At 40.4% G+C, this 21,884-nt stretch overlaps 3 protein-coding genes across 6 annotated transcripts; 2 read left to right on the top strand and 1 right to left on the bottom strand.

Moving 5' to 3' along the window:
• Window positions 1-1,811: 1,811 nt before the first annotated feature.
• Window positions 1,812-4,461, top strand: LOC114477658 (histidine N-acetyltransferase-like). 2 transcript variants are annotated; one of them, XM_028470113.1, is made up of 4 exons: window positions 1,812-1,941; window positions 2,057-2,176; window positions 2,903-3,127; window positions 3,875-4,461. In XM_028470113.1, the coding sequence occupies exons 1-4, from the start codon at window positions 1,888-1,890 to the stop codon at window positions 4,424-4,426; spliced, it is 951 nt and encodes a 316-aa protein (XP_028325914.1). In that variant the 5' UTR covers window positions 1,812-1,887; the 3' UTR covers window positions 4,427-4,461. The 2 variants fall into 2 exon arrangements, with proteins under 2 accessions (XP_028325914.1, XP_028325915.1); XM_028470114.1 differs by lacking the exon at window positions 2,057-2,176 and having other exon boundaries at window positions 1,823-1,941.
• Window positions 4,462-4,878: 417 nt separating this feature from the next.
• On the top strand, window positions 4,879-12,421 carry aldh5a1 (aldehyde dehydrogenase 5 family, member A1 (succinate-semialdehyde dehydrogenase)). 2 transcript variants are annotated; one of them, XM_028470107.1, is made up of 10 exons: window positions 4,883-5,413; window positions 5,908-5,991; window positions 6,069-6,239; window positions 7,076-7,192; window positions 7,265-7,408; window positions 8,229-8,372; window positions 8,440-8,598; window positions 8,731-8,894; window positions 10,435-10,493; window positions 10,595-12,421. In XM_028470107.1, the coding sequence occupies exons 1-10, from the start codon at window positions 5,126-5,128 to the stop codon at window positions 10,804-10,806; spliced, it is 1,542 nt and encodes a 513-aa protein (XP_028325908.1). In that variant the 5' UTR covers window positions 4,883-5,125; the 3' UTR covers window positions 10,807-12,421. The 2 variants fall into 2 exon arrangements, with proteins under 2 accessions (XP_028325907.1, XP_028325908.1); XM_028470106.1 differs by having other exon boundaries at window positions 4,879-5,413; window positions 7,076-7,408.
• An 80-nt stretch (window positions 12,422-12,501) lies between these two features.
• LOC114477657 (dyslexia-associated protein KIAA0319-like) lies at window positions 12,502-21,800 on the bottom strand. Of its 2 annotated transcripts, none has more exons than XM_028470110.1 (12): window positions 21,610-21,800; window positions 19,337-19,393; window positions 19,009-19,139; window positions 18,873-18,927; window positions 17,347-17,498; window positions 17,119-17,257; window positions 15,083-15,242; window positions 14,130-14,266; window positions 13,916-14,038; window positions 13,758-13,842; window positions 13,509-13,600; window positions 12,502-12,796 (listed from the first exon to the last, which is right to left on the bottom strand). In XM_028470110.1, the coding sequence occupies exons 2-12, from the start codon at window positions 19,380-19,382 to the stop codon at window positions 12,678-12,680; spliced, it is 1,239 nt and encodes a 412-aa protein (XP_028325911.1). In that variant the 5' UTR covers window positions 19,383-19,393; window positions 21,610-21,800; the 3' UTR covers window positions 12,502-12,677. The 2 variants fall into 2 exon arrangements, with proteins under 2 accessions (XP_028325911.1, XP_028325912.1); XM_028470111.1 differs by lacking the exon at window positions 21,610-21,800 and adding an exon at window positions 20,939-21,056.
• Window positions 21,801-21,884: the final 84 nt, after the last annotated feature.

The raw sequence follows: 21,884 nt of genomic DNA, 5'->3' as shown, positions 1-21,884 counted from the left end.
TCTATGAGGAAATATTCTTTAATCAACTATCAGAACACCTCTCAACCAATAACCTCTTATCTCCATTTCAATCTGGCTTTAGAAAACACTTCTCTACAACATCTGCTTTATTAAAATTTACCAATGATATTTTTTCTGGCTTGGACAATAATCTGCTTACTGGTGCTTTTTTTATAGATCTCACCAAAGCGTTTGATATGGTCGATCACTATTTGCTTTTAGACAAGCTTCATTCTATAGGCCTGGATAGGTCTTCGCTCCTCTGGTTCAATTCTTACCTTCATCATCGGCAGTAGTGTGTATTTTACAATGGCAGCTACTCTGAATTTTTATTTATTGAGAAAGGTGTTCCGCAGGGTTCTTCTCTTGGCCCACTTTTATTTTCAATATTTATTAATGATCTCCCTCTTGCATGCAATGACTGTAACATCCAACTTTATGCTGATGACACCGTGATTTATTCTGCAAAATCTAATATCTCAGATATTAATCACTCTAATCAGCATGACTTCAATGCAGTTCAATCCTGGCTACAATCTAATAAACTATTACTCAATAACTCGAAATCAAATTTTATGTTGTTCCAGAAGCGGGTTCGCCCAGTCTCAGCCAATGAGATTAAACTTACTTTTTCTGATTTGTCACCAGTCCCAGTTGTTGATCAGTTCAATTATCTTGGTCTATGGCTAGACTTCTCACTGTCATTTAAAACTCATATACAAACTTTTAGAAACAAAATTTCTTATCGCTTAAAATTGCTTTATCAATCAGTAAATTGTTTTAGTTACTCAGTTAGAAAAAGGATAATTTTACAATTGATTCTTCCCATTATTGATTAGAGTGATATTATTTATCAAAACACCACTGCCACGATTCTCCAACCACTTAACGTCACCTACAATAGTCTGTGTAGATTTATCCTCCGCTGTCCCTTCAGAACTCACCACTGCCAAATGTATGAACATTTGTCATGATTCTCTCTGGCATCTAGACGACAGCTTCACTGGCTATTATTTATATTTAAATGTATTAATTTAAGTTTTCCTGATTATTTAAAACAATATATAATTCCTTTCAGATCGTCATACAGTTTGCGTCATGCTGATCAACCATATCTTGTCGTCCCTAGAGTCAAAAAAGTAGTCGGTAAATTTTCATTCAAATATAAAGCTCCATTTGACTGGAACATTCTCCCATTATCGATCCGCTCTCTAACCTCTGTCTCTGTTTAAAAATGCTCTTATCCTCCATCTCCAGATAATCTGTCAGTGTTTTTGATTATAGGCTATGTAACCTAAACCTTTTTTATTCATTTAATCTAATGAAAGTTTTTACTATCATTAGATAGATACTATTAATGATATCACTATTATTACTTATTTATTTTTGTGTAAAATATTTACTGTTTTGATCAACTGTTAAATGTATACTGTGTGTGTGTGGGTGTGTATGTGTGTGTCTATCTATATTTTACTGTATTTATTATTTTTGAAATATTGAATTCTTGTATTGTCTGCTCTGCTGTATCTGTCATTTTATGTAAGTTGAGGACCCCCTCGAAAACGAGATGTTCCATCTCAAGGGGCTTATCCTCCAATAAATAAATAAAATAAAATAAATAAAATCTGTAACTATACCTGTGAATCTTCTGCCCAAATTTATATTTATTTTATTTGAATTCTTGTTCTATTCTATATAATTCTATTGTGTTTGGACATTGTGTTCTTTAGTTTTAAGATTTGTGTTACTCACTAGTAAATCAGACGCTGGGCAATGTTCACACAGTAAAACCTGTCAATGATTCTTGTTCTCCTCGAGTTCTCCAAGACAAAACCTCCACAACTTCAGTGGGAGAAGAGACTCCAAGAGGTCCCAACGTGAGAAGAAATGGAGACTTTGGAGGTTTCTTACAGTCTGGCACAGGAGAAGGACTATCAGCAGGTCTGTGGTTCCCTTTCACACTTAACATTAACACACCATTTTCATCTCACAGGGATCTTCGCAATCACACAAGAAAAAAAGAGATTAGAGACACAAATAAAGCTGTGCGTCACAGGTGATGAAGATCTGCAGCAGCAGCGACTATAATGGCCTCGACTACCTAGGAGCATGTTACCACCGCTGGCTGAAGGAGCCTGAACGCCTCGTCTTCATCGCTAAGATCCAGGAACGCGTGGTGAGATCATCGCTTCTGTAAATACAGACAAAAAAAAATACACAAAACAGTAAAATTACACAAAACAGCAAAAACACACAAAACAAAAATACATTAAAAAAAAAAAGTAAAACAGCAACAATAATAATGGCTCTTTTCAAGGAGACCTAAAGCGCGTACAGGAACCATTATTCATTCACACCAGTCACTCACACAGTCATAGCGGTGGTGGTAAGCTACGATGTAGCCACAGCTGCCCTGGGGCAGACTAACAGAAGCATGGCTGCCATTTCGCACTTTACGGCCCCTCTGAAAACCACCAACATTCATGCACATTTCATAAGAAGCAATGTGGGTAAAGTGCCTTGCTCAAGGACACAACGACAATGACTTAGATAGAGCGGGCTTCGGTTACTGGATGACCCACTCTACCACTGAGCCACGGTTGCCCACAAAAATACATAAAACAACAAAAATACACTAAACAACAGCAGAAATGCACAAACAGTAAAAATACTAGAGTAAATATAGTATATACTATAGTAAAAGACCTATATATCCTCTTGTATTATTGCTCGGTTTCACTTTAAAAAGGAAAGTTTGTATTTTGTTGATGATTTTATTTCTTTATATTCAGTTTAAAACTTGAAAATCACATGAGTTCAAAACTTAAAACCAATTAATTTGAACAATAATAATTGGAAAAAGTCTGTCTCTCTATCTGTCTGTCTGTCTGTGGTCCTGTAGGTGGCCCTGGAGTCGGTCCTACTGGTGGACGGGGGCCACACGGTCCTCCTCCAGGGTTTCAGGGTGGTTCCTGACCTGAGGGGGAAAGGTGTGGGCAAGGCCCTCCAGAGTCACGTGATGGCCCAAGTCCGCCTACATTACCCAGAAGTCTCGGTGCTCAGACTGAGCCGAATGGGACCAGTTACCCCGGCAACGCTGGACAAGTACAGAGTTGTAGCAAAGGAGGTGAGAGACATCGTAGAAAGGTTTGAATAAATGAATGATGTTAATTTGCATGTTCTCAGTAGCACTGTGCAATATGGAGATCATTTTATATCATGATATAGGTAGATTTATATCTGATAACAATGTATATCCAACAATAATGTCCACTGCTATGGTTTGAAACCGTACCTGTAGTGAATTTTAAATCGTATATGATAGTAGAGGTTTGCTTAGGTTCTATTCTTTAAGTCCTTCTAGAGCAGCAGGAGATAAATTAACGCTAACATTTGTGAGACACGTTTGCAGATACTTTGCTTGAAGGAGTCACATTGGCTGTAGTGACACAGTTTGTAAAGGGTGTAGTATACTAGTATCTCTGGGTGACGTAAACATGCTACTGCTAAGTAGCAGCGTAGCTGTGAATAGTGGTGTGTAGCCCAACGGTAATTAACTGTATTTAGCTCAGTTGTGCAGCGGAGTGCAATGATCCGTAAAAAGTCCTGGTGCTGTTGTTGCCCTATATCAGCACTCTTGGAATGTCTGTCATCCAATCAAATCACTTGGTCGGAACTAACTGTTGTATGAATTAGCCATATACTGCAAACCATGGAGTGCTATATCGTACGCTAGACGTTTTCATATCGCACTATGCTCACAGCATTAGTTCTCAGTGTTAGTGGATTACTGCTGTCAAGCTCGTGCACGTTTATGCATGCATGCCTTGGTTGCCTTATAAAAAAGTTTGTGTGTTTTTGTTGCCCCCTACAGGCCATCTTCTCTCTGTGCTGCGAGGCGTCCGACCTTCGCTCCTTCGTAGCAGAGCTTCGCTCCAAATTTCCTGCCTCATTGTCGTCCCACGACCCGCTGACGCTGACTGAGGCTCAGGCAGAGACGCTGGTCCTTTCCCATCAGGTGGTGTCCAACCTGCTGCCCGCTGGCACCATCATCAACGACTGGGAGCCTCTGAAGCCTCTGGAGTCCAACCTGGAGCTGCTGCGTAGGCGCCGTCTCACCTGGATTGTGGACCGCCAACACGAGCCCTCTGCCCTCAGCTTGGGAACGCCACCCTACGCCGTCCCTTACCGCCACGACGCCCTACGCATCAACATCAACACCTTCGGCCGTTGCCTGGACTCAGTGTTCTCTGTGTTGGTGGCTCAGCTGGAAGCTCTGCTGCCGACTCTTCAGGGCTTCGTCATCGTCTACAACTACGTGGATCCCAGCGTCTGGTCAGGCCTACGACAGCTGTGTGAGAACAAGTCCAACGTGGGTTTCTTCAAGAATTACTGGGAGGTGGTGGTCCTGGAGGAGGACCTGTGAACATCTCTCACATCTAAATAAAAAGTGGAGATTTCTGCTTTGTTTTGATTTCCAATGAAAACATCACAAATCATAAACACAAACAAAGGGAAGAAATGATATTGACACGTCATCACGGAGAGAAAAATACAAATAACCAAAAACGCCTGTGGGCTACATGGTCCCATTTTGTGTGACTAACTAGTAACCACACAAAATAACTTCAAAACAGCAAAAATACACAAAACAACAACAATACACAAAACAGCAAAAACACACAAAACAGCAAAAATACACACGGGAAGCCCGTATGCCACATGCTGCCAATTTTTTTGTGACGCACAAAATAATTTATTTTTTGAAAACAAAACACGAGACAACTACAAATATACAGAAAAATAACCACAAAAAATACATAGAATGATAGGAAAATGCAAATTGACGACAGAAAAGCTTTTTTTTTTTGTGCTTTAAAAACAATAATTCTCATTTTATCGTATTTTTATATACAGTCTGGAACTAAAATACGTTTTAAGTTAGTAATTAATATTAAAAACAAATGTTTTTTCTTTTGTTTTGTTTTTCGATATGATTAATGTTTAGCTATATTTGGGACACTGAATATACCATGGCTCCGCCCCCTCTGTTAATTTGTGTTTATGCAGTCACGTGACTACCAGTTCCATTCTATCGGTCCGGTTCAAACCAACTCAGACCGCCATGTCCTTTGCCTGCAAGCCCGGCACTCGCCGCTGTCTCCGGCAGCTCGTTCCCGGCCTGTCCGCCGCCATGCTCCGGCACTATAGCCTGGAGGTGGCCTCTCCGCTGCTCCGGACGCAGAGCTACGTGGACGGCCGCTGGGTGTCCGCCCCCTCCGTGTTCCCCGTCCTGGACCCGGCCACTGGGCAGGAGCTCGCCCGGGTGTCGGACTGCGGGCCGACAGAGGCCAAGCTGGCAGTCGACGCCGCGCACCGGGCGTTCGACTCATGGAAGCAGAGCACGGCTAAGGTAGGCGGAGCCCGGAAGGTCGGAAGTCGGCTGGAAAACCCGACAATTCAACACAAAACTGTTTTTTTTACGAGCGAACCGTAACAACACACATGGATGATGTATGTTTCCTTAACCGGGGAGAAGCGGGCTATACATCGGCTATAAAACATTTGACGTTCAGACATGCATTAAAGAGATAAAATGATTGACCCTAAAAAATAAAGTGACTGTTACCGAGTGTAACGGTGCAAGAAAAAAGTTTAACCTGCTGCACTTCATTTCATTTCATTTAATGTTTAACAGCAATGTTATGCAATTGTCAATTGCACCAGAGTTTGTTAGCAAATAGTTAATTATAAATCAGGTGTGACTGTAAATTAACTATTTGACTCTTTTTTTAATTATCCATGCGCGTGTGTGTGTGTGATCATTACAGAGTCATTGCAGCCTGCAGTGGTCTTTGGAAAGATATTTCTGTCACGTGACTATTTTATTTTTGTGTGTGTGTGTAGGAGCGCAGCAACCTCCTTAGGAGATGGTTTGACCTTCTGACCCTGCACAAAGAGGACCTGGCCAAGCTGATCACTTTTGAGTGTGTGAGTGTTAATAAAAATGCTAAATGATTTTTAAAAATATACGTTTATTCTAGAGAGAGTGTGTGTGTGTGTGTTAGGGTAAACCTCTGAGGGAGTCTCTGGGTGAGGTCATGTACTCCGCCTCCTTCCTGGAATGGTTTTCAGAAGAAGCTCGCAGAGTTTATGGAGACATAGTTCCTTCTCCCAATAAAGACAGAAAGGTTCTGATCCTCAAACAGCCAGTGGGCGTGGCCTCCATCATCACACCTGTGAGCAGTAACACACACACACACACACACACAGTGCAATCCTTCACAAGAATGGAGAATTTTGTTGTTTCACTTCGATCGACCGTCTGTCTTTTGTCATTTTGTGCGTTTTTAGAATATTTTTTTTTTTACATTTGTGTGTGTTTCTGGACTCTTTTGTTTTGTTGAATTACTGTAAAAAAAAAAAAAAAAAATCAGTTTTGTGTATTCTTGCTATGTTGTGTTTTTACTTTTAGTTGTGTGTAATTTGTCTGGGTTTTTTGAGGCACTATTTGTGTTTTTCACTTAGTTTGTGTATATTATCAGTGTGTCTTTGTTGTGTTTTTATTGTGTTAGTCATTTTGTATATATACTGACTAAAATGTGAATATTTGTTGTAGTTTTGTGTTTAGTCAATTTGTGTATATGTCATTTTTTCTGTATTTCTCTGTACTTTTGTCATTTTGTGTATTTACTTTTAGTCAGTGTGTAATTTGGTGGTTTTTTGAGGCATTGTTTGTGTTTTTGCTGTGTTTTAGAGTCCTTTCTTATTCTTTGTGGGGTTTTTTAATAATTTTTTTGTGTTTTTAGTCATTCTGTGTAATTTTTTGGGGGGTTTGGCATTGAGTATATGTATATTTCTGTGTTTTTATAGTATATATTTATTTAGTGTATTTTTGTCTATTTTCAGTTATTCTGTGTATTTTTGCGGTAGTTTTGTCTGTTTGAAGTTGTATTTATATTTTTGTCTGTGCAGCTAATCTTTCTTAGATTGTAACAAACAGGATTACCGTGTACGTACCTGCTGAGTGCAGTGGGCGGAGCCTGTAATGCGTCTGTCTGCTCCTTTTGTCCAGTGGAACTTTCCCAGCGCGATGATCACCAGGAAGGTGGGCGCCGCCCTGGCTGCCGGCTGCACAGTGGTGGTGAAGCCGGCTGAGGACACGCCGCTGTCTGCGCTCGCCCTGGCAGAGGTCAGAGGTCGTGGCTCAGGTGACGCGTTACGTTCCACGGCTCGTACCCACAGTTGGTTGTCTTTTCCTCAGCTGGCGGAGCAGGCGGGAATCCCAGCCGGCGTCTTCAACGTGGTGCCAAGTTCTCGGGAAAACACTCCAGCGGTCGGGAAGGTGCTCTGCTCGGACCCTCAGGTCGCCAAAATCTCCTTCACCGGCTCCACGGCAACCGGAAAGGTAGAATCGGCCATGTTGGTTTGATGAAGTGTTGTTGTTGTCTTTCCATTTTATCAAAATTATGTTTCCAATCGATGAGAAACGCCCCAAAATATTAACGTACAGGTTTCACTGTATCTTCCATTGGTGACCACGTTATCCTGTGACTTCTGTCTGATACATTAGTGTTATGGTTTTACTCATGATCATGTTATCTTTTCACACAAAACTTGAGGATAGAAGTCCTTCAACAATCCGTGATTTACTTTATAACTTCAGCCACCAGAGCGTGTCAGCGCACTGTTTAAGAGGGAGTAAAGGTCCCTTAGGAGAGCTCTTCTTCTCTGCATCATTGTCTACTACCAAACTGCAGAGTTGGAAGTAAGGTCACAGATTATTTTTGGGTCACAACTGTTTTTATCCTCTTTTGGTAATTAAAAGAGGTTTACATCGACATCTTTAACTTTTCCTGATTTTTTTTTAAAGCAGCTCAAGTTGTTATTTTGACTGAAAAATATGTTAAATGATCTAAAAATGTTAAATGATCTAAAAACCAGGCTGAATGTTTCACTCCAATAGAAAACAATGGGATGTTTACAGGCAGTGGGGCCGTGTGACATCATCAATCATGTGATTTCAAGATGGAGGAACACAGGCTCTAAAACTGTAAAGTAGTCCCATTTTTAAAAGGCAATTAAATTAATATGGTGCAAAATGTTAGACATAGATCTACTAATAAGGATGTTTCAAAGATTTTAGGCCAGATTTATAAAAACAGTGGAGGATCTCTATAAAATTGATTTATCAGAATGATGACTCAGCTCTGCTTCCTGTCTGACAGCTGTTGCTGAGGATGGCGGCGGACACGGTGAAAAAGGCATCTATGGAGCTCGGTGGGCACGCTCCCTTTATCGTGTTTGACAGTGCTGACGTGGACGCGGCGGTGGGCGGAGCCATGGCCTCTAAATTCAGGAACTCCGGCCAGGTGAGCGAGTGAGACGTTTAGGGCGACAAATGTGACGAGCCACAGCTCTGACACGTGTGTCCTGCAGACGTGCGTGTGCTCAAACCGCTTCCTGGTCCAGAGCGGCGTCTACCAGCGCTTTGTGGACAAACTGGGAAAAGCGATGGACGAGCAGCTACGTCTGGGCCACGGCTCGGAGCCGGAAACGACGCAGGGACCACTGATCAACAGCCGAGCAGCAGAGAAGGTCAGCAATGAAGGGGTTTAATCTGATATCATCACTGTGTGTGTGTGTGTGTGTGTGTGTGTGTGTGTGTGTGTGTGTTGAATAAACGGCGTGATCATGAAGAGCTTATCCAACGTCATTGTTGTCCTGCAGGTGGTGGAGCAGGTTTCTGATGCCGTGTCTCGGGGAGCGAAGGTTCTCAGAGGAGGGAAGCGTCTGCACGGTTCCTTCGTGGAGCCCACGCTGCTGGCCGACGTCACCACAGACATGCTGTGCACACGGGAGGAGACGTTCGGGCCGCTGGTCCCCGTCATCAGGTCAGTGACCCTCTGAGGGTGTGTTCACACCGATTAGTCGTTAAGTCAGTGAATCAACAGCGCAGCGACGAAACAGTTATCTGTTCGGTCAGTGAGTTATTCAGGGTCTCCACAAAAAACTATTTTCAAGTCTTGAAAAGTCATGGAATAATTTATCTGTTTTGGAAATATCGCCTGTTTTCATTTTGTTTAAAATCCAACCTTGGCTATTACTATGGGACATTAAGCAAGTCCCTTAACCTAACACCTCGTGTTGTACATCGCTTTGGATAAACGTGTCTGCTAATTAGAGCCCGAACACAACCGCGGACCCTATTGTGATGCACCTCGATTTTATTATTTTATTTACGGCCAAATGATCGCATAAACACGTTCAAAAGCTCATTAAATTTTGTACGCATATTAGGACTGGCAAAAAAATTGATATTTTGGGGGAATTGGACGTGTGAATTGCAAAATGACTCAATGGCGCCTCCTTGAAAATTGCTCCCAGCTGGCACTGATGTCAGAATTTTGCAGAAGTTCCACAGTGATGATGTCATCATCACTCTCTACAGTGATGATGTCAGAATTCTACAGTGTACTGAAGAACTATTACTTCAGTACACTGAGGATTTCCCTGATCTGGGTAAATACTGTATTTTCTTTCTACTACAAACACACAGTCCCAGAGATGACACAATGTGACCTTATTGTCTAATGATTTACATCTGTTTTATACCCACACACAAACAAATCAAGCTCCTCCAGTTATGGTTTAACCCAACCGTCATTCATAATCATAGAGCCACCTATTGGTAACAGGAAATCATAGACATTATATTTGCACAGAACATTGTAGGAGAGTTTGTGATACAATCATTGAAAATGTTCAGCTACGTTTCAACACTATAAAATTTCTGCCACGACCCGACATGCAACACACCTCAGCATGCGCCCCTTACCAACATGCGTATTGTTGCAAGGGCTTGTAGCTTTCATTAATATTGTAATCTTATCTTATAATTAAACATGGTAGCACTTAGTTGTTTAATGTTACATTCAATAGCTGGTGCATTGTTTTTTAAAAAATATTGCAAAATGGGTGTCAAAGGCACTTGTGCCATTATACGATGCTAAATGATAGATAAGTGATGGACACAACTAGGGGTTGAACAGACTAGTTGACTTCAGTGTTGACTCGCGACTCTGTCCACGTGATGTCGACTAGTTGCAGTACCTGACTTTTGCCCAAGATGGCGGTGCAACACTAGTATGCACCTAAAGTTGACCTTTAAAATTATGAAGTTGTTCAACCCTTGACACAACTTGATTTCCCTGTGCCACATTTTTGCTACTAACCATGGCACACTGTCAGACCTCTGGCAGTTCAGAACCAAGTCTCGGAAATTTGGTAAAATATTGTGCAAAAGTTCAGGAAAAGTTTTGAAAAATCATTGTGAAAAAAGTGTGGGAACCCTGGTTATTAGGTCAAGTGATCCGTCAGTGCCTTTACCTCAGCACACTGATGAACCAATCACAGCATGTCTCTGACCTCCAGGTTTGACACAGAAGAAGAAGCTCTGGCCATAGCTAACGTTGCTAACGTGGGACTAGCAGGTGAGTCAGCGTACACTCGTTTCTTCTTTACGTGGAAACCCAAAATTACGATGTTTTATTTTGAAGGATAGTAATCCATATCCCATGTCTCTCCTCCTCAGGTTACTTCTACTCCCAGGACGTGGCTCAGATCTGGCGTGTGTCTGAGGCTCTGGACGTGGGGATGGTGGGAGTGAACGAGGGTCTGCTGTCCACACCAGAGGCTCCGTTTGGGGGCGTCAAACAGTCGGGGCTAGGCAGCGAGGGCTCCAAGTACGGCATCAATGAGTACCTGCATCTGAAGTACATGTGCCTGGGCAGCCTGAAGCCCTGAGCTGTTCATGATGCACGGAGTGAAGACTAAACTAATCTAACCTTTTCTAGGTTTCCCTCCTGGAATGTGAATCTTTTTCTCTAAACTTTAGGAAAACAAAGATCATTAGATTTCATTACTTACTCTAGAGGGTTAATGGTGTTAACAAAGAGAAAACAGGTGGTATGTAATGGCAAAAGGTAGCTTAAATGAAAAAAATGTGGAACAAAAAGGCAAAATGTAGAAGAAAGGGGAATCTATTTTTTGGAAACAAAAGGTATTAGGCAAAAGGAGGCTCATTTGGATAAAAAAAATGGCAAAAAAAGGTTGAAAGGACAAAAAGAAAAATAGAAATAAAGCAACATTTATTGGCACAAGGAAGCTAAAACCTGAATAGTGTCAAAAATGGGACAAAGGGAAGTTTCAAAATGGCAAAAAAAATACTGGTAAAAGGTGTTAACTTTCCCATTGTATGGTTTTCTGGTGGTATTCAGTGATTTATGTTTGTTATCTGAGATTTAAAAAAAAAACCAGCACAATGCATCTGAAACAGAGCAATCATTACATAAACTGTAATAATTTCAATCAATATCACACATGTGAAAGAAGGCTTTGTTTGGAGACAGGGTGAAGAAAAGAGCAAATAACATAAAAAAATGTTAACCTTAGAGTTGAGGTTTTTATTATAAAGACGTACATTTTATATACTTTTAATATCATGGGATTTATTTTGAATATGATTAAAAGGGGGAGTGGTGGCTGAGCTTATAATCGGAGGGTCGCTGGTTCAAGTCTCGCTCCCTTAACCCCCAACTGCTCCCAGGGAACCGGACCCGTAACTGCCCACTGCTCGTCAGGGACGGGTCAAATGCAGAGAACACATTTTGTGTATGTACCTGTATGTATATGAGTTAGAGTAAATTAAAAACTGCACTTTTTTATGATTTAAAGGTCCTACATCATGCAAATCAACTTTTGAGTTTATAACCTTGTTACAATGTTACTTCCTTATCAAAAACACCCCAAAGTATTATTGGGCTTCCGTCCTACATCTCTGAGAAATCCTCAATAATCTGCTCTCTGAGCTTCTTCTCTGCCTCTTCTGAGAAATGAGTGGTTCAAATTCTAGTGACGTCACTAGAATTCTGAACCGCCCCCTCAAGGAAGTGCCTGCTGCTTGTGCCACGCCTCCAGAGTGAACATACACACCCATTCTCTCTGGTTTCAGAGGCATGCGAGCCACAAGTAAAATAGCCCTCTAGCCAAATGTTAGCCATTCTCATCTCTGGTACTGTTTACAAAGTTTGGTGGGCGTGGCTGTTGCCCATTCTGCCGGGGCTCTAGGATGATGTCATGAAATGGGAGACACTCACAAGGGGGAGGCGGCGCTCTGAGAAACTGTGCTTCTCAACTTCCGGGGTTGAAAGAAAATAAGTCATTTCTTCATAAATTAGTATTTTTTTTTGCAAAATGTAAAATATTACCAATATGTTGCTGTAGGTGATTTAGGAAGGTCTTAATATAGCATGATATAGGACCTTTAATGTTTGTTTTTGTCATAAATTGAGTAAAACTGTGATGATTCTATGACTATTTTTGATGTTCTGAGCTATAAACTGATCCATATTTTCTTTGATAGGTAATTGAATTGTATTGATTGACTCGTGGCTTGTTCTTTAAAAGTGTGAATGGGAGAGAATGAAGTCAAACCAGAGATAAATTAAACCCTTTTATTAACTTTAACAGAGTTAAACTACGCAAGCTTCTTCGTGTAAACCTTACAAATCCGTCTTAAAGTAAATAAATAAAAGTGTCAGGTGATCCAGGAAGTGAACCTCCCTCTGACTGACCTCAGTTCTGTGCAGAACATTGTGGGTAATGATGGTCAGGGGTCAGCTGAAGGCGATCCCACTGCAGCGGTTCCTGCTGCGCACGGAGTCCTGTTCACTGTCCAGCTCTGACTCTGACATCATCAGACACGAGTTGTTCTCAGTGCTGCGATGTTTGATGGCTGCACACATCAAAACATTAGCAATAATACAATAATTAGTATTTTAATAAGATCAAAAATAATTCATTTAGATATTTAGTGTTAAAATCAACATTTATCAACACACAACATTATGGAACAAGAATATTGGCTTTTTCTGAAGAAAATGCAAGTGAGGATACAGGCCAAAGGCATCAAATTAACGTAATAGCTAGCATTAATTAACTTACATTAGCATGAATAAATATCAGCATTAACACATTAACTAGGATTAGCAAGCATTAACCAACACACTGGCTAGTATTAACCATCATTAGCTAACATTAACTTGCATCGACCAAACATAAGCATTATCTAACATCAGCTAGCGTCAACCTAACATTAACATAGCATTAAACAAGCTGTAGCATTAACATATTAACTAGGATTAGCAAGCATTAGCCTAATATATCATTAACTAGCATTAACATATCATTAGCATAACATTGACTAGCATTAACGTAGCTGTAGCATTAACTAACATTAGCTGGCGTTAACATATTAAAAAACTAGCATTAGCATTTACTAACATTAGCATAGCATTGACTAACAACCTAACAATAGAATTAACTAACATTAGCGAACATTAACTAGCATTAACATTAGCTAGCATTAACCTAAGATTATCATTAACTAACATTAGCTAGTGCTAACATTAGCTAGCATTAGATGAAGAAGAAGAAGTTGGACTGACTGAATGTGGGGCGGAGCTCCAGCCTCTCCTGTTCCTCCATGTTGTCCAGGATACTGTATTTGGTTTTCCTCCTCCCTTTGGTTTGTCTCTTCCTGAACCAGCAGGACACAGCGTTACACACACACACACACACACACACACACACACACACACACACACACACACACACACACACACACACACACACACACACACACACACACACACACACACACACACACACACACACACACACACACACACACGTACCTCCTGCAGACCGACACCCAGCCCAGTGTCAGGATGCAGACGACCAGTACGAAGCTGCTGAGGACCACGTACAGAACCCTCCACTCTGTCAAACAAATCAGTCCTAGTCATTAGACTCTGTTACCATGACAACCGCATCAACTACACCACCAGCTTACCGCAGTTACTCTCTCCGTCGCCGAGGTAACGGCGAATCAGGTTCTGAGTCCAGAAGGGGTCGCACGAGCACTGCTTGGTGATTGGATCACATTGGCCCCGCCCAGAACAGCCAAGTAAACAAACTGAGACGAGAAAAAACATCAGAAACCATGTGAAAACAGACCACATGACCCGTGTGAGGGGCTGTGATTGGCTGCTGAGGCCTCCACTCACACACGGTGTCGACACGTAGAACCGTGAAGAGCAGGAAGTGGCTTCTGTCTGCGAGCAGCCGCTTCCTCAGCAGGAACACCAGGTGGGGAGCGGGGAGAGGGGAGGAGGGAGGCAGGACGGACAACCTCAGCACTGTGCTGCGAACACACACACACACTTTACAAAGGCCATCCTCGGTGTTACCAAAAAAACGTGGGAACCGTCAGATTCTGTGAGCACACACTGACACAAAAATCAAATATGTTTGTGTTGTTTTCTCTCATTTTGTGTGTTGTTGTCATTGTGTGTTTTTGGAGCCATTCTTGTGTATTTATATATTCTCTGTGTATTTATCTGTCATTTTGAAATTTGATCATTTTTCCATCAATTTGAGTGATTTGGGGATTTTAAGTCTGTTATCAATTTGTATATTTTCTCTCATTTAGTGTGTCATTTTGTGTTTTTGGAGTAATTTTTCGTTATTCTGTGTATATTTATAACTGTCTTGTGTGTTTTTAACAGTGTACATGTCCTTTGGTGCAATGGTTTGTAATTTTGTATGTCTTTTGGATTAATTTTGTGCATTTTGGCTGTTTTGTGTATTTTTTATGTTTTTTTTAGTGTATTCTTCTGTCATTGTCTATGTTTTATCTTGTTCTGTGTTTTTTGTAGTCTTTTTGTGTATTTGTGTTGTCGCTTTATATGTCTGGAGTCATTCTGTGTATCAGTCATGCATTTATGTTATTTTGAGTGCTTTTGGAGTCAGTATTTCTATGTTGATTTGAATATTTTTGTATATTTTTCTGTCATTTTGTGTATATTTAAAGTTTGACGGAATGATTTAGCCTGAAGTGATTTACTGCTTCATATCGACGCTCATATTATTCCTCTCACTTCTTCTTCTGTTGTTGTTGTCGTCAGACCCTCTGACGCACAGTGAAACGTGGTCACAGTTTAGTGTTGTACACCGGTACCTGAGGTCCGAGTGTCCCTGCAATGATCGGACATAGATGTCGGTGTCGAGGACGTGGAGCAGAGCGGCGAGCTGTCGGACCATCGTCTCCCTCTGAGCCACGCTCACCTGGTTCACACACACCTGCAGCTCCAGCTCAATCTGATCAGCCCCGCCCGGATCTACACACACACACACACACAACCATCGTCACACGCTGTATTCACAACACACACATCGCCTCAATAAGTAGGTTAATGAGTAAATAAGTAAGTTAAAGTCCGTGTAAAGCAGAATTAAATGTATATTATGAGTTTGTCGCACCACAGAAACACGTGTCATTGACCACTGAGCCAAATTTGAAAAATGAAAAAAATTGCTTAGTATATAAAATTAGGTCTCAATCACGGAAAAACAAGCACTTCTCTCAGCTGTGAAACACTGGGGGCGTGTCAGTTAGAGGTGCTAGAACCATGTCCACGCACGGGAAGGGCGCCGCCTCCACGTACTGTGTGAGAGAGAGCAGTGTGAAAGTGGCGTCGACAGTGCTTCCAAAGTGCTTGTATCAGGCTAAATGAGGTGTCAGCAGAATGGTCTGCCCCACCTGAGTCTGGATATGTGCATCTCTCCTGGATAGAGTCAGATCTGCACCCGATAAAGGCAAAACACACAATCGAGGTGCAAAAAAAGTGCTAATTTCATGGAAAATGTGGCACCAGCGGACGCGTTTTATTCCCTCGAGTCCGAATATGTGGTTTGTTTTTGGCTAGGGGCCGAAGTGCGCCCGCTGGAGGCCGTGGAAGTTTGTTGTGCCTCAGCAGCAGGGTCGGGTTTATGCTAATGATGGCTACGTTATGTAACGCTGCTATAGTTTCTGACCAGCCCATGAAATCCTGAACACAGACTTTTGAAACAGTTTGTGAATCCGAGCTCCACAATGACATTATAAAAGATTGAATGGCTTTTTACATGTTTTAAGGAAATACATTTATGATGAAGAAAACGGCTGAATCTGCTTTACACAGTCTTTAATGAGTAGTTAAGTAAGTTTTAAGTATTTTTCTTGTTTTGCGTGTTTTTGTGGTCGTTTGTTTAATATGTTGTTGTTTTGTATATGTGGAGTAATTTTTGTGTATTTTACATGCCGTTACATTAAATTTATTTATTGAAAAATAAAAACTATTTAGTCATTAAACAAATTATTTTAGAGATCAATAGGAACTAGGGATGTAACGATTAATCGTAAGGCAGTTAAAAATCGATTCATAGGTATCACGGTTGATATCGATTTTCTGACAATTGAATCGCAGTACTTTTTTTAACCAGCAGAGGGCGCTATCCGGAAGTGTTGGCGGCGGGCGGAGCCTGCTAATACTTTCTTTCTGGCCGCCTTCTACTCTTAAATTTGTTAATAAATGATTCATTACCCCTTTAGCACCGAAAGAATATCTGTATCTTGTTATTACTTGAATATCTGTAAAAGTCACGTTTTTCTATTAGCTCTGTCTGCTAGCATAGCTTCTCTTCTTCACTGCAAGATAGCTGCATGCCAACCGACCACTGGGTTACCAGCGCCCTCTGCTGGTCCAAACAAATATGACGTAAATCAGTGCAATGACGGTTTTTTTTTTTTTTTAAAGTCCAATTGTTAAGGCACGAAATACATTTTCAGTTGCACTTTTAAAAGAAGAATAACTATTATGCAGTTTTGCATTGTTTATTATAGAACCAGAATTTAAATTAATAGGCTTCATTTTCATTTGTATTATTCCTTTATTTATTTAATTCAAGATTTATTTTTAGTTAAACTGCACTGTTTTGAATAGTTTATCAAGGAATTCTTTTGACAATGAAAAATAAAAGTAAAATAATACAGTATTTTAAAATTTGTCTACAGTCCCATTTTGTAAATGAAAAAAATCGTGAGAGAATCGTATCGGGAACCCAGTATCGTGAATCGGATCGTATCGGGAGTTGAGTGAATCGTTACATCCCTAATAGGAACTAATGACTTTTTATTGCTGTGTTTATGAAGTGAAGGGGTTAATGGTTGTGTACCTGGTCGGACCTCCACGGTGGCGACGCTGGTGCTGCAGCGTCCCTGAGCGTCGCTCACCTTCAGCCTGAACAGGTACGTTCCTTCAACCAGGTTAGCCAGGTAGAGGGAGGAGTGGAGGTGCGAGCCATACAGCACGTCCTACACACACACACACACACACACACACACACACACACACACACACTTACAGCTGTCCTGGTGTTACTGGTGATAATGTTGGTTCTGACCCCTGCTGCTGGACTCTGGCTGTCTCTGGTCCAGAGGAACCAAACCTGGCTCTGGTTCCCGTCGCTCACTGAGCCTCTGAGGATCACTGAGTTGTTTGGTAGAGTCAGAGAGTAGCTGCCCCCAGCGTGGGCCACGGGGGGGAGGGTCTTCACTGTGGAGGGAGGGACAAACAGTCAGGAACCTAACGGGAACCAAACATGAACTAAGGATGGGCGATATTGACAAAATAAATTATCCCGATAATTTCTGGTATTTATCACAATAACGATAAAAATCACGATAAATGGAGGCTGTAGTTCCTCACCTGCAGCCGGTCCCAGGTTCGATTCCCGGCTTGGGACCCTTTGCTGCGTGTCATTCCCTGCTCTCCCTTTCCTGTCAAGCAACTGTCATATAAAGGCCACTAGAGCCCAAAAAATCCTTTAAAAAAAAAAATCACGATAAATAAAAACTATATGGGACCAGCTTTGTCTGTGAACACGTGAAATATAATTAAAAAATATTGCGTTTCACAAATTGGGACGAATTGATAGTGACATTATTATTTATAGGAACATTTATTTCACACAATGTGTGACATGTTTAGCTTTTATCCTTCCATAGTAAAGTGTTAAATCTGGCCATAAACAAATCTGTGGTTCTCTGTTGTTTTATGACAGTAAGACGTGTTCTTTTTATTTGGTCTGTTCCGTATTTGGAGTGGTTAGCGTTAGCCGTTAGATCTGTGTGTCGGTGTGTTAGCTTAGCATAGTTAGCTTTAGTTGAGTTTGCAGTTCATAATCGTTGCTACGGGTTCATCTCTGTCCCCGAGTTTGTAGAACTTTGGGTGAATCTGATGGAGGAACTTGAATCGGTTCACTTTGTTGGATGATTATCTGGTTTTAACCAAGTAGTGATCCGTGTTGTATCGCAGCATAGTAGCTTCAGGTGATGAGCATCTGACACAGACAGACGGCGGTGTGGACATCAGAGCTCCCATAAACACCGTTTCACTCCAGAGAATAATAAGTTGACAACAAACGGGCAGTTTTGGTCAGTGGAACACGGTTTTTTTGGGACATTCTTGGCTAAACTGAGGGACAAATGGTTCGTGGCCCTCGCTAATTTCCGACATGGGAATTTATCGTTTATATCGTGGGATGACAAATTCTTACCGGTGAGAATATTTTTGACGATAAAATATTGCACATTCCTAACAGGAACTAACCAATCAGGATCCAACCAAGAACCAAACAGCCAGGAACCAAACAGAAACTAACAAACCAGGAATCAATCAGTCAAGAACCAAACATGAACCAATCAGTCGAGAACAAACTAGAATCCAAAGAGTCAGGGATCAACCAGGAACTAGATAGTCAGGAACCAATAATAGAAATGAACCAATAAGGAACCAAAAAGGGAAATAATAGTAATAATCCTACTTTTCTTTGTTTAAAGTTAATTGTGTTTTTTTTTTTTTTTTTTTGTCTCAATGAGTTTTAGTTTCTGTAGTTTTTTAAACTGGATCAGAACTATGAACATGTACCATGTGTTGATCTGAGAGTCATCAGGGGAGGAGAAACGGAGCTCATCCTCATTTCCTTTGACACAAAAACACAGAAGAAGAAACAACTTAGCTTCAGAAAACAAGTCACAAACAAAGACTTTTAATTCTAACTCACCTTTTCTTCTGGATCAGAACCAGGAACTGGTCCTGAGGTTCTGTCCTCAACAGTCTGGGTAAAGTTCCCGTCAGTGGAAGTTTGATTGTAGCTGCAGTTCTCCCCCTGGTGGCAGTGAGCCGCCATCACAGCTGTAACAGAAGGGTTCAGACAGCAGGGGGCGATGTGAGCTTTACTGGTACATGAGATTGCAACAGAAATGTCTGTAAATTTGTGTTTGATTACTGAGCGTAACGTGATTTAAGGCTTATTTTAAATGTTTTCTTTCCCAGTATTTGCATGAATTCTTGTTTTAATTCTGTTTGTGACATGTTGTGTTGTGCGTTACCCTCCACAGTGTGAAGTAGCAGCAGCACCAACATCCTGATTTTCATCTTCCTCCAGCCTGACGCACAAAAAAAAACCACAACAACAGAATAACACATAACCAAAATAGTTATTAATCATCGGTTCAAAGTAGAAATATAGTTAAGTTAAAAACACAATGTTTATCCTTTAAAATGTTGCAAAAACTGAGAAAAAGTCATTCATTATTAAAAAATTAATGTCTAACATCTTATTTACAAAATTAAATAAATCTACAAACAAGTTTTTCACCCATTAAATCCATGAGAATAAAGAAAACAAAATATATATGTAAATTAAAACTGTTGTTGGATGTTGATTATTTCGGTCATATGTCATTTTTATTTCATATGCTTTATTTAGTTGTTTTTTATTTTCATTTGTGTAATTACTGATTTCAAATATTCTCAGGGATTTGTATCCACAAATATAACGTTGTTGTTGTTGTTGTTGCCTGATTTGTTTTAAAGCATTAAAAATGACTGAACAGTGGACAGCGACAAAAAACAATTCAATTATTATAAATAAATAAAATTAAGTCAAAGAAAAAAAATCAAGTTGACAAATGACAAATTTACCAACGGAGTTCTGCCGCAGAAAACATGACATCAGAGTGCAAATATTGCTAGTTTTGGTATTTTAAAAAAAATGATTAACTTCAAAACTACAGTACAGCACTGCTTATACACCAAAGCCTGGTTAAAAATGACGCATTTTAAAAAAAAAAAATCCATGTAAAAATACCAAATTATCACATATTTTAAATGCTCTTCGATAAATTAAAAAAAAAAAGAAAGAAAAAGAACTACGAGTTAACGAAATGTATCCCTTACATTGTTAATGAAACGTAAAGAAACTCATTCATTATTATAAAATTAACGTCTAAACTTAAAAATTGAATTTACAAAATGAAATGAAACTACAAACAAGCTTTTTTTTTTTACACTTAAAATCCCTGAGAATGACAAAAACTTTGCCAAAAATATATAAATTATTACAACGCCTTAAATTAAAGCTTATGTCGTATGTCCGTTTTTATTTCAGATGCTTTATTTAGTTGTTTTCTATTTTTATTCGTGTATATCTCAGGCGTAATTATTGATTCATTCCAATATTCTCTGGGATTTGTATCCACAAATATAACATTGTTGTTGCCTGATTTGTTTAAAACAAAATTAGTACATTCAAAATTACGGTACAGTATCAAAACATAAAATTATTACATACTTTAAAAGCTCGACGACAGATTTTAAATTTGTCGTCGTTGATTCGGTGTTTCATTCTTCACTTAAAATAAAGTGATGCTTTATTTATTTTATTAATCCTTTATCTGAATGAAGGGTTAGAAATCGTACCTTAGGCAGAACCTTCAAATGAAGAAAAAAAAAATCATAAGGAATCACAAATCTTACCAATAACAGTTTTTTACCCACCCTGTGAATATGACATTAAATTTACAGATTTCTGAACGGAGTTCTGCGCAGAAAACACGACGTCAGAGCACAGATATCGTTGGTTTTGCCATAATTCCGTAGCAAGCGGAATTAAATCAAATGAACTGATGAACAGAGCTGGGGTTTCGAACCTTAACGTTACTGCCGAGTGTTCGGCTCTTTTACCGACGTCCCAGTCCGTCCAGAACTGACCGAACCGACGCCGGAGACGGAGGATGCTTTCTGCAGGTGTCGGCCAGAGCCGAGAGAACCCGATGATAGCCGAGAGAACCCGATGATAGCCGAGCTAACGCGAAGTGAGAAAGCGAACCCGAAGAAAGCCGAGGGACGTGAATACCGGTGCAGAGTGTAGAATCTAGTATTATTACTGAATTATATATATATATATATATATATATATAAATAATTTTTTTAGAGATAAAAAGTGTAGATTCTGTGACGTCACTTCCGGGTCATGTCGGTGAAAGCTCAGTGAAAACAAACCTTCAGAATATATTTATACATTGTTTGTTGCTAATTTACGATGGCGAGAATTATCGTCTGCAGTAAAATCCTGTCGCTTTGAGCATCTCGCTGACGACTTTAGACAGAAGCACGTGTGTGTTTGTTTTCACCGAGCTGCACCATGACCTGCGCGAAAACCCCACTTCCGGTTTACACCCCGACCAAAACAATGCACGAAAACATGACTATTTAATTATTTAAATGTATTTATTTGCAACGACCCCTGCATGTTATTTTATATATACACATAAGGATAACGTTGATATTTAATGTAGACTTTGTTGAATTATTCTCTCACCTGTTCCGAAGTTCTTTCCACCTTACATAAGTTCTGCGATGTTCACCCGCCATTTATTCCGTCTGTCGTCGCGCTGCTTGTTCGACTCAAAGTCGTGTATTATAACACCGGGTTGGGGAGTTTTTCTGCGGGTATGTCCGCCATCGCACTTTACTGACCCACAACAGCACGTGAACACGTGTCGAGCAGCCAATAGGAAACGCCCCCAAAATTCACGGACCGCTTGGTTTGTAAACAGATCTGTGATTGGCTGAAAAGTGGATTTTTAATGTTTG

The sequence above is a fragment of the Gouania willdenowi genome, chromosome 16, assembly GCF_900634775.1.
Source record: "Gouania willdenowi chromosome 16, fGouWil2.1, whole genome shotgun sequence".
NCBI classification, from domain to species: domain Eukaryota; kingdom Metazoa; phylum Chordata; class Actinopteri; order Blenniiformes; family Gobiesocidae; genus Gouania; species Gouania willdenowi.
Note: the sequence above shows the minus strand (reverse complement) of the source record. Positions and strands in the feature narration are given on the sequence as shown.

Coding starts and splice junctions, on each gene's coding strand:
- LOC114477658 (XM_028470113.1), top strand. CDS start 1,888: ATGGAGACTTTGGAGGTTTCTTACAGTCTGGCACAGGAGAAGGACTAT. Junction 2,177..2,902: donor CTAAGATCCAGGAACGCGTG/GTGAGATCATCG, acceptor GTGGTCCTGTAG/GTGGCCCTGGAGTCGGTCCT. Junction 3,128..3,874: donor ACAGAGTTGTAGCAAAGGAG/GTGAGAGACATC, acceptor TGCCCCCTACAG/GCCATCTTCTCTCTGTGCTG.
- aldh5a1 (XM_028470106.1), top strand. CDS start 5,126: ATGTCCTTTGCCTGCAAGCCCGGCACTCGCCGCTGTCTCCGGCAGCTC. Junction 6,240..7,075: donor TGGCCTCCATCATCACACCT/GTGAGCAGTAAC, acceptor CCTTTTGTCCAG/TGGAACTTTCCCAGCGCGAT. Junction 7,409..8,228: donor GCTCCACGGCAACCGGAAAG/GTAGAATCGGCC, acceptor CCTGTCTGACAG/CTGTTGCTGAGGATGGCGGC.
- LOC114477657 (XM_028470110.1), bottom strand. CDS start 19,382: ATGAAAATCAGGATGTTGGTGCTGCTGCTACTTCACACTGTGGAGG. Junction 17,499..18,872: donor GACTCTCAGATCAACACATG/GTACATGTTCAT, acceptor CTCCCTCCACAG/TGAAGACCCTCCCCCCCGTG. Junction 14,039..14,129: donor TCTACGTGTCGACACCGTGT/GTGAGTGGAGGC, acceptor TTCTCGTCTCAG/TTTGTTTACTTGGCTGTTCT.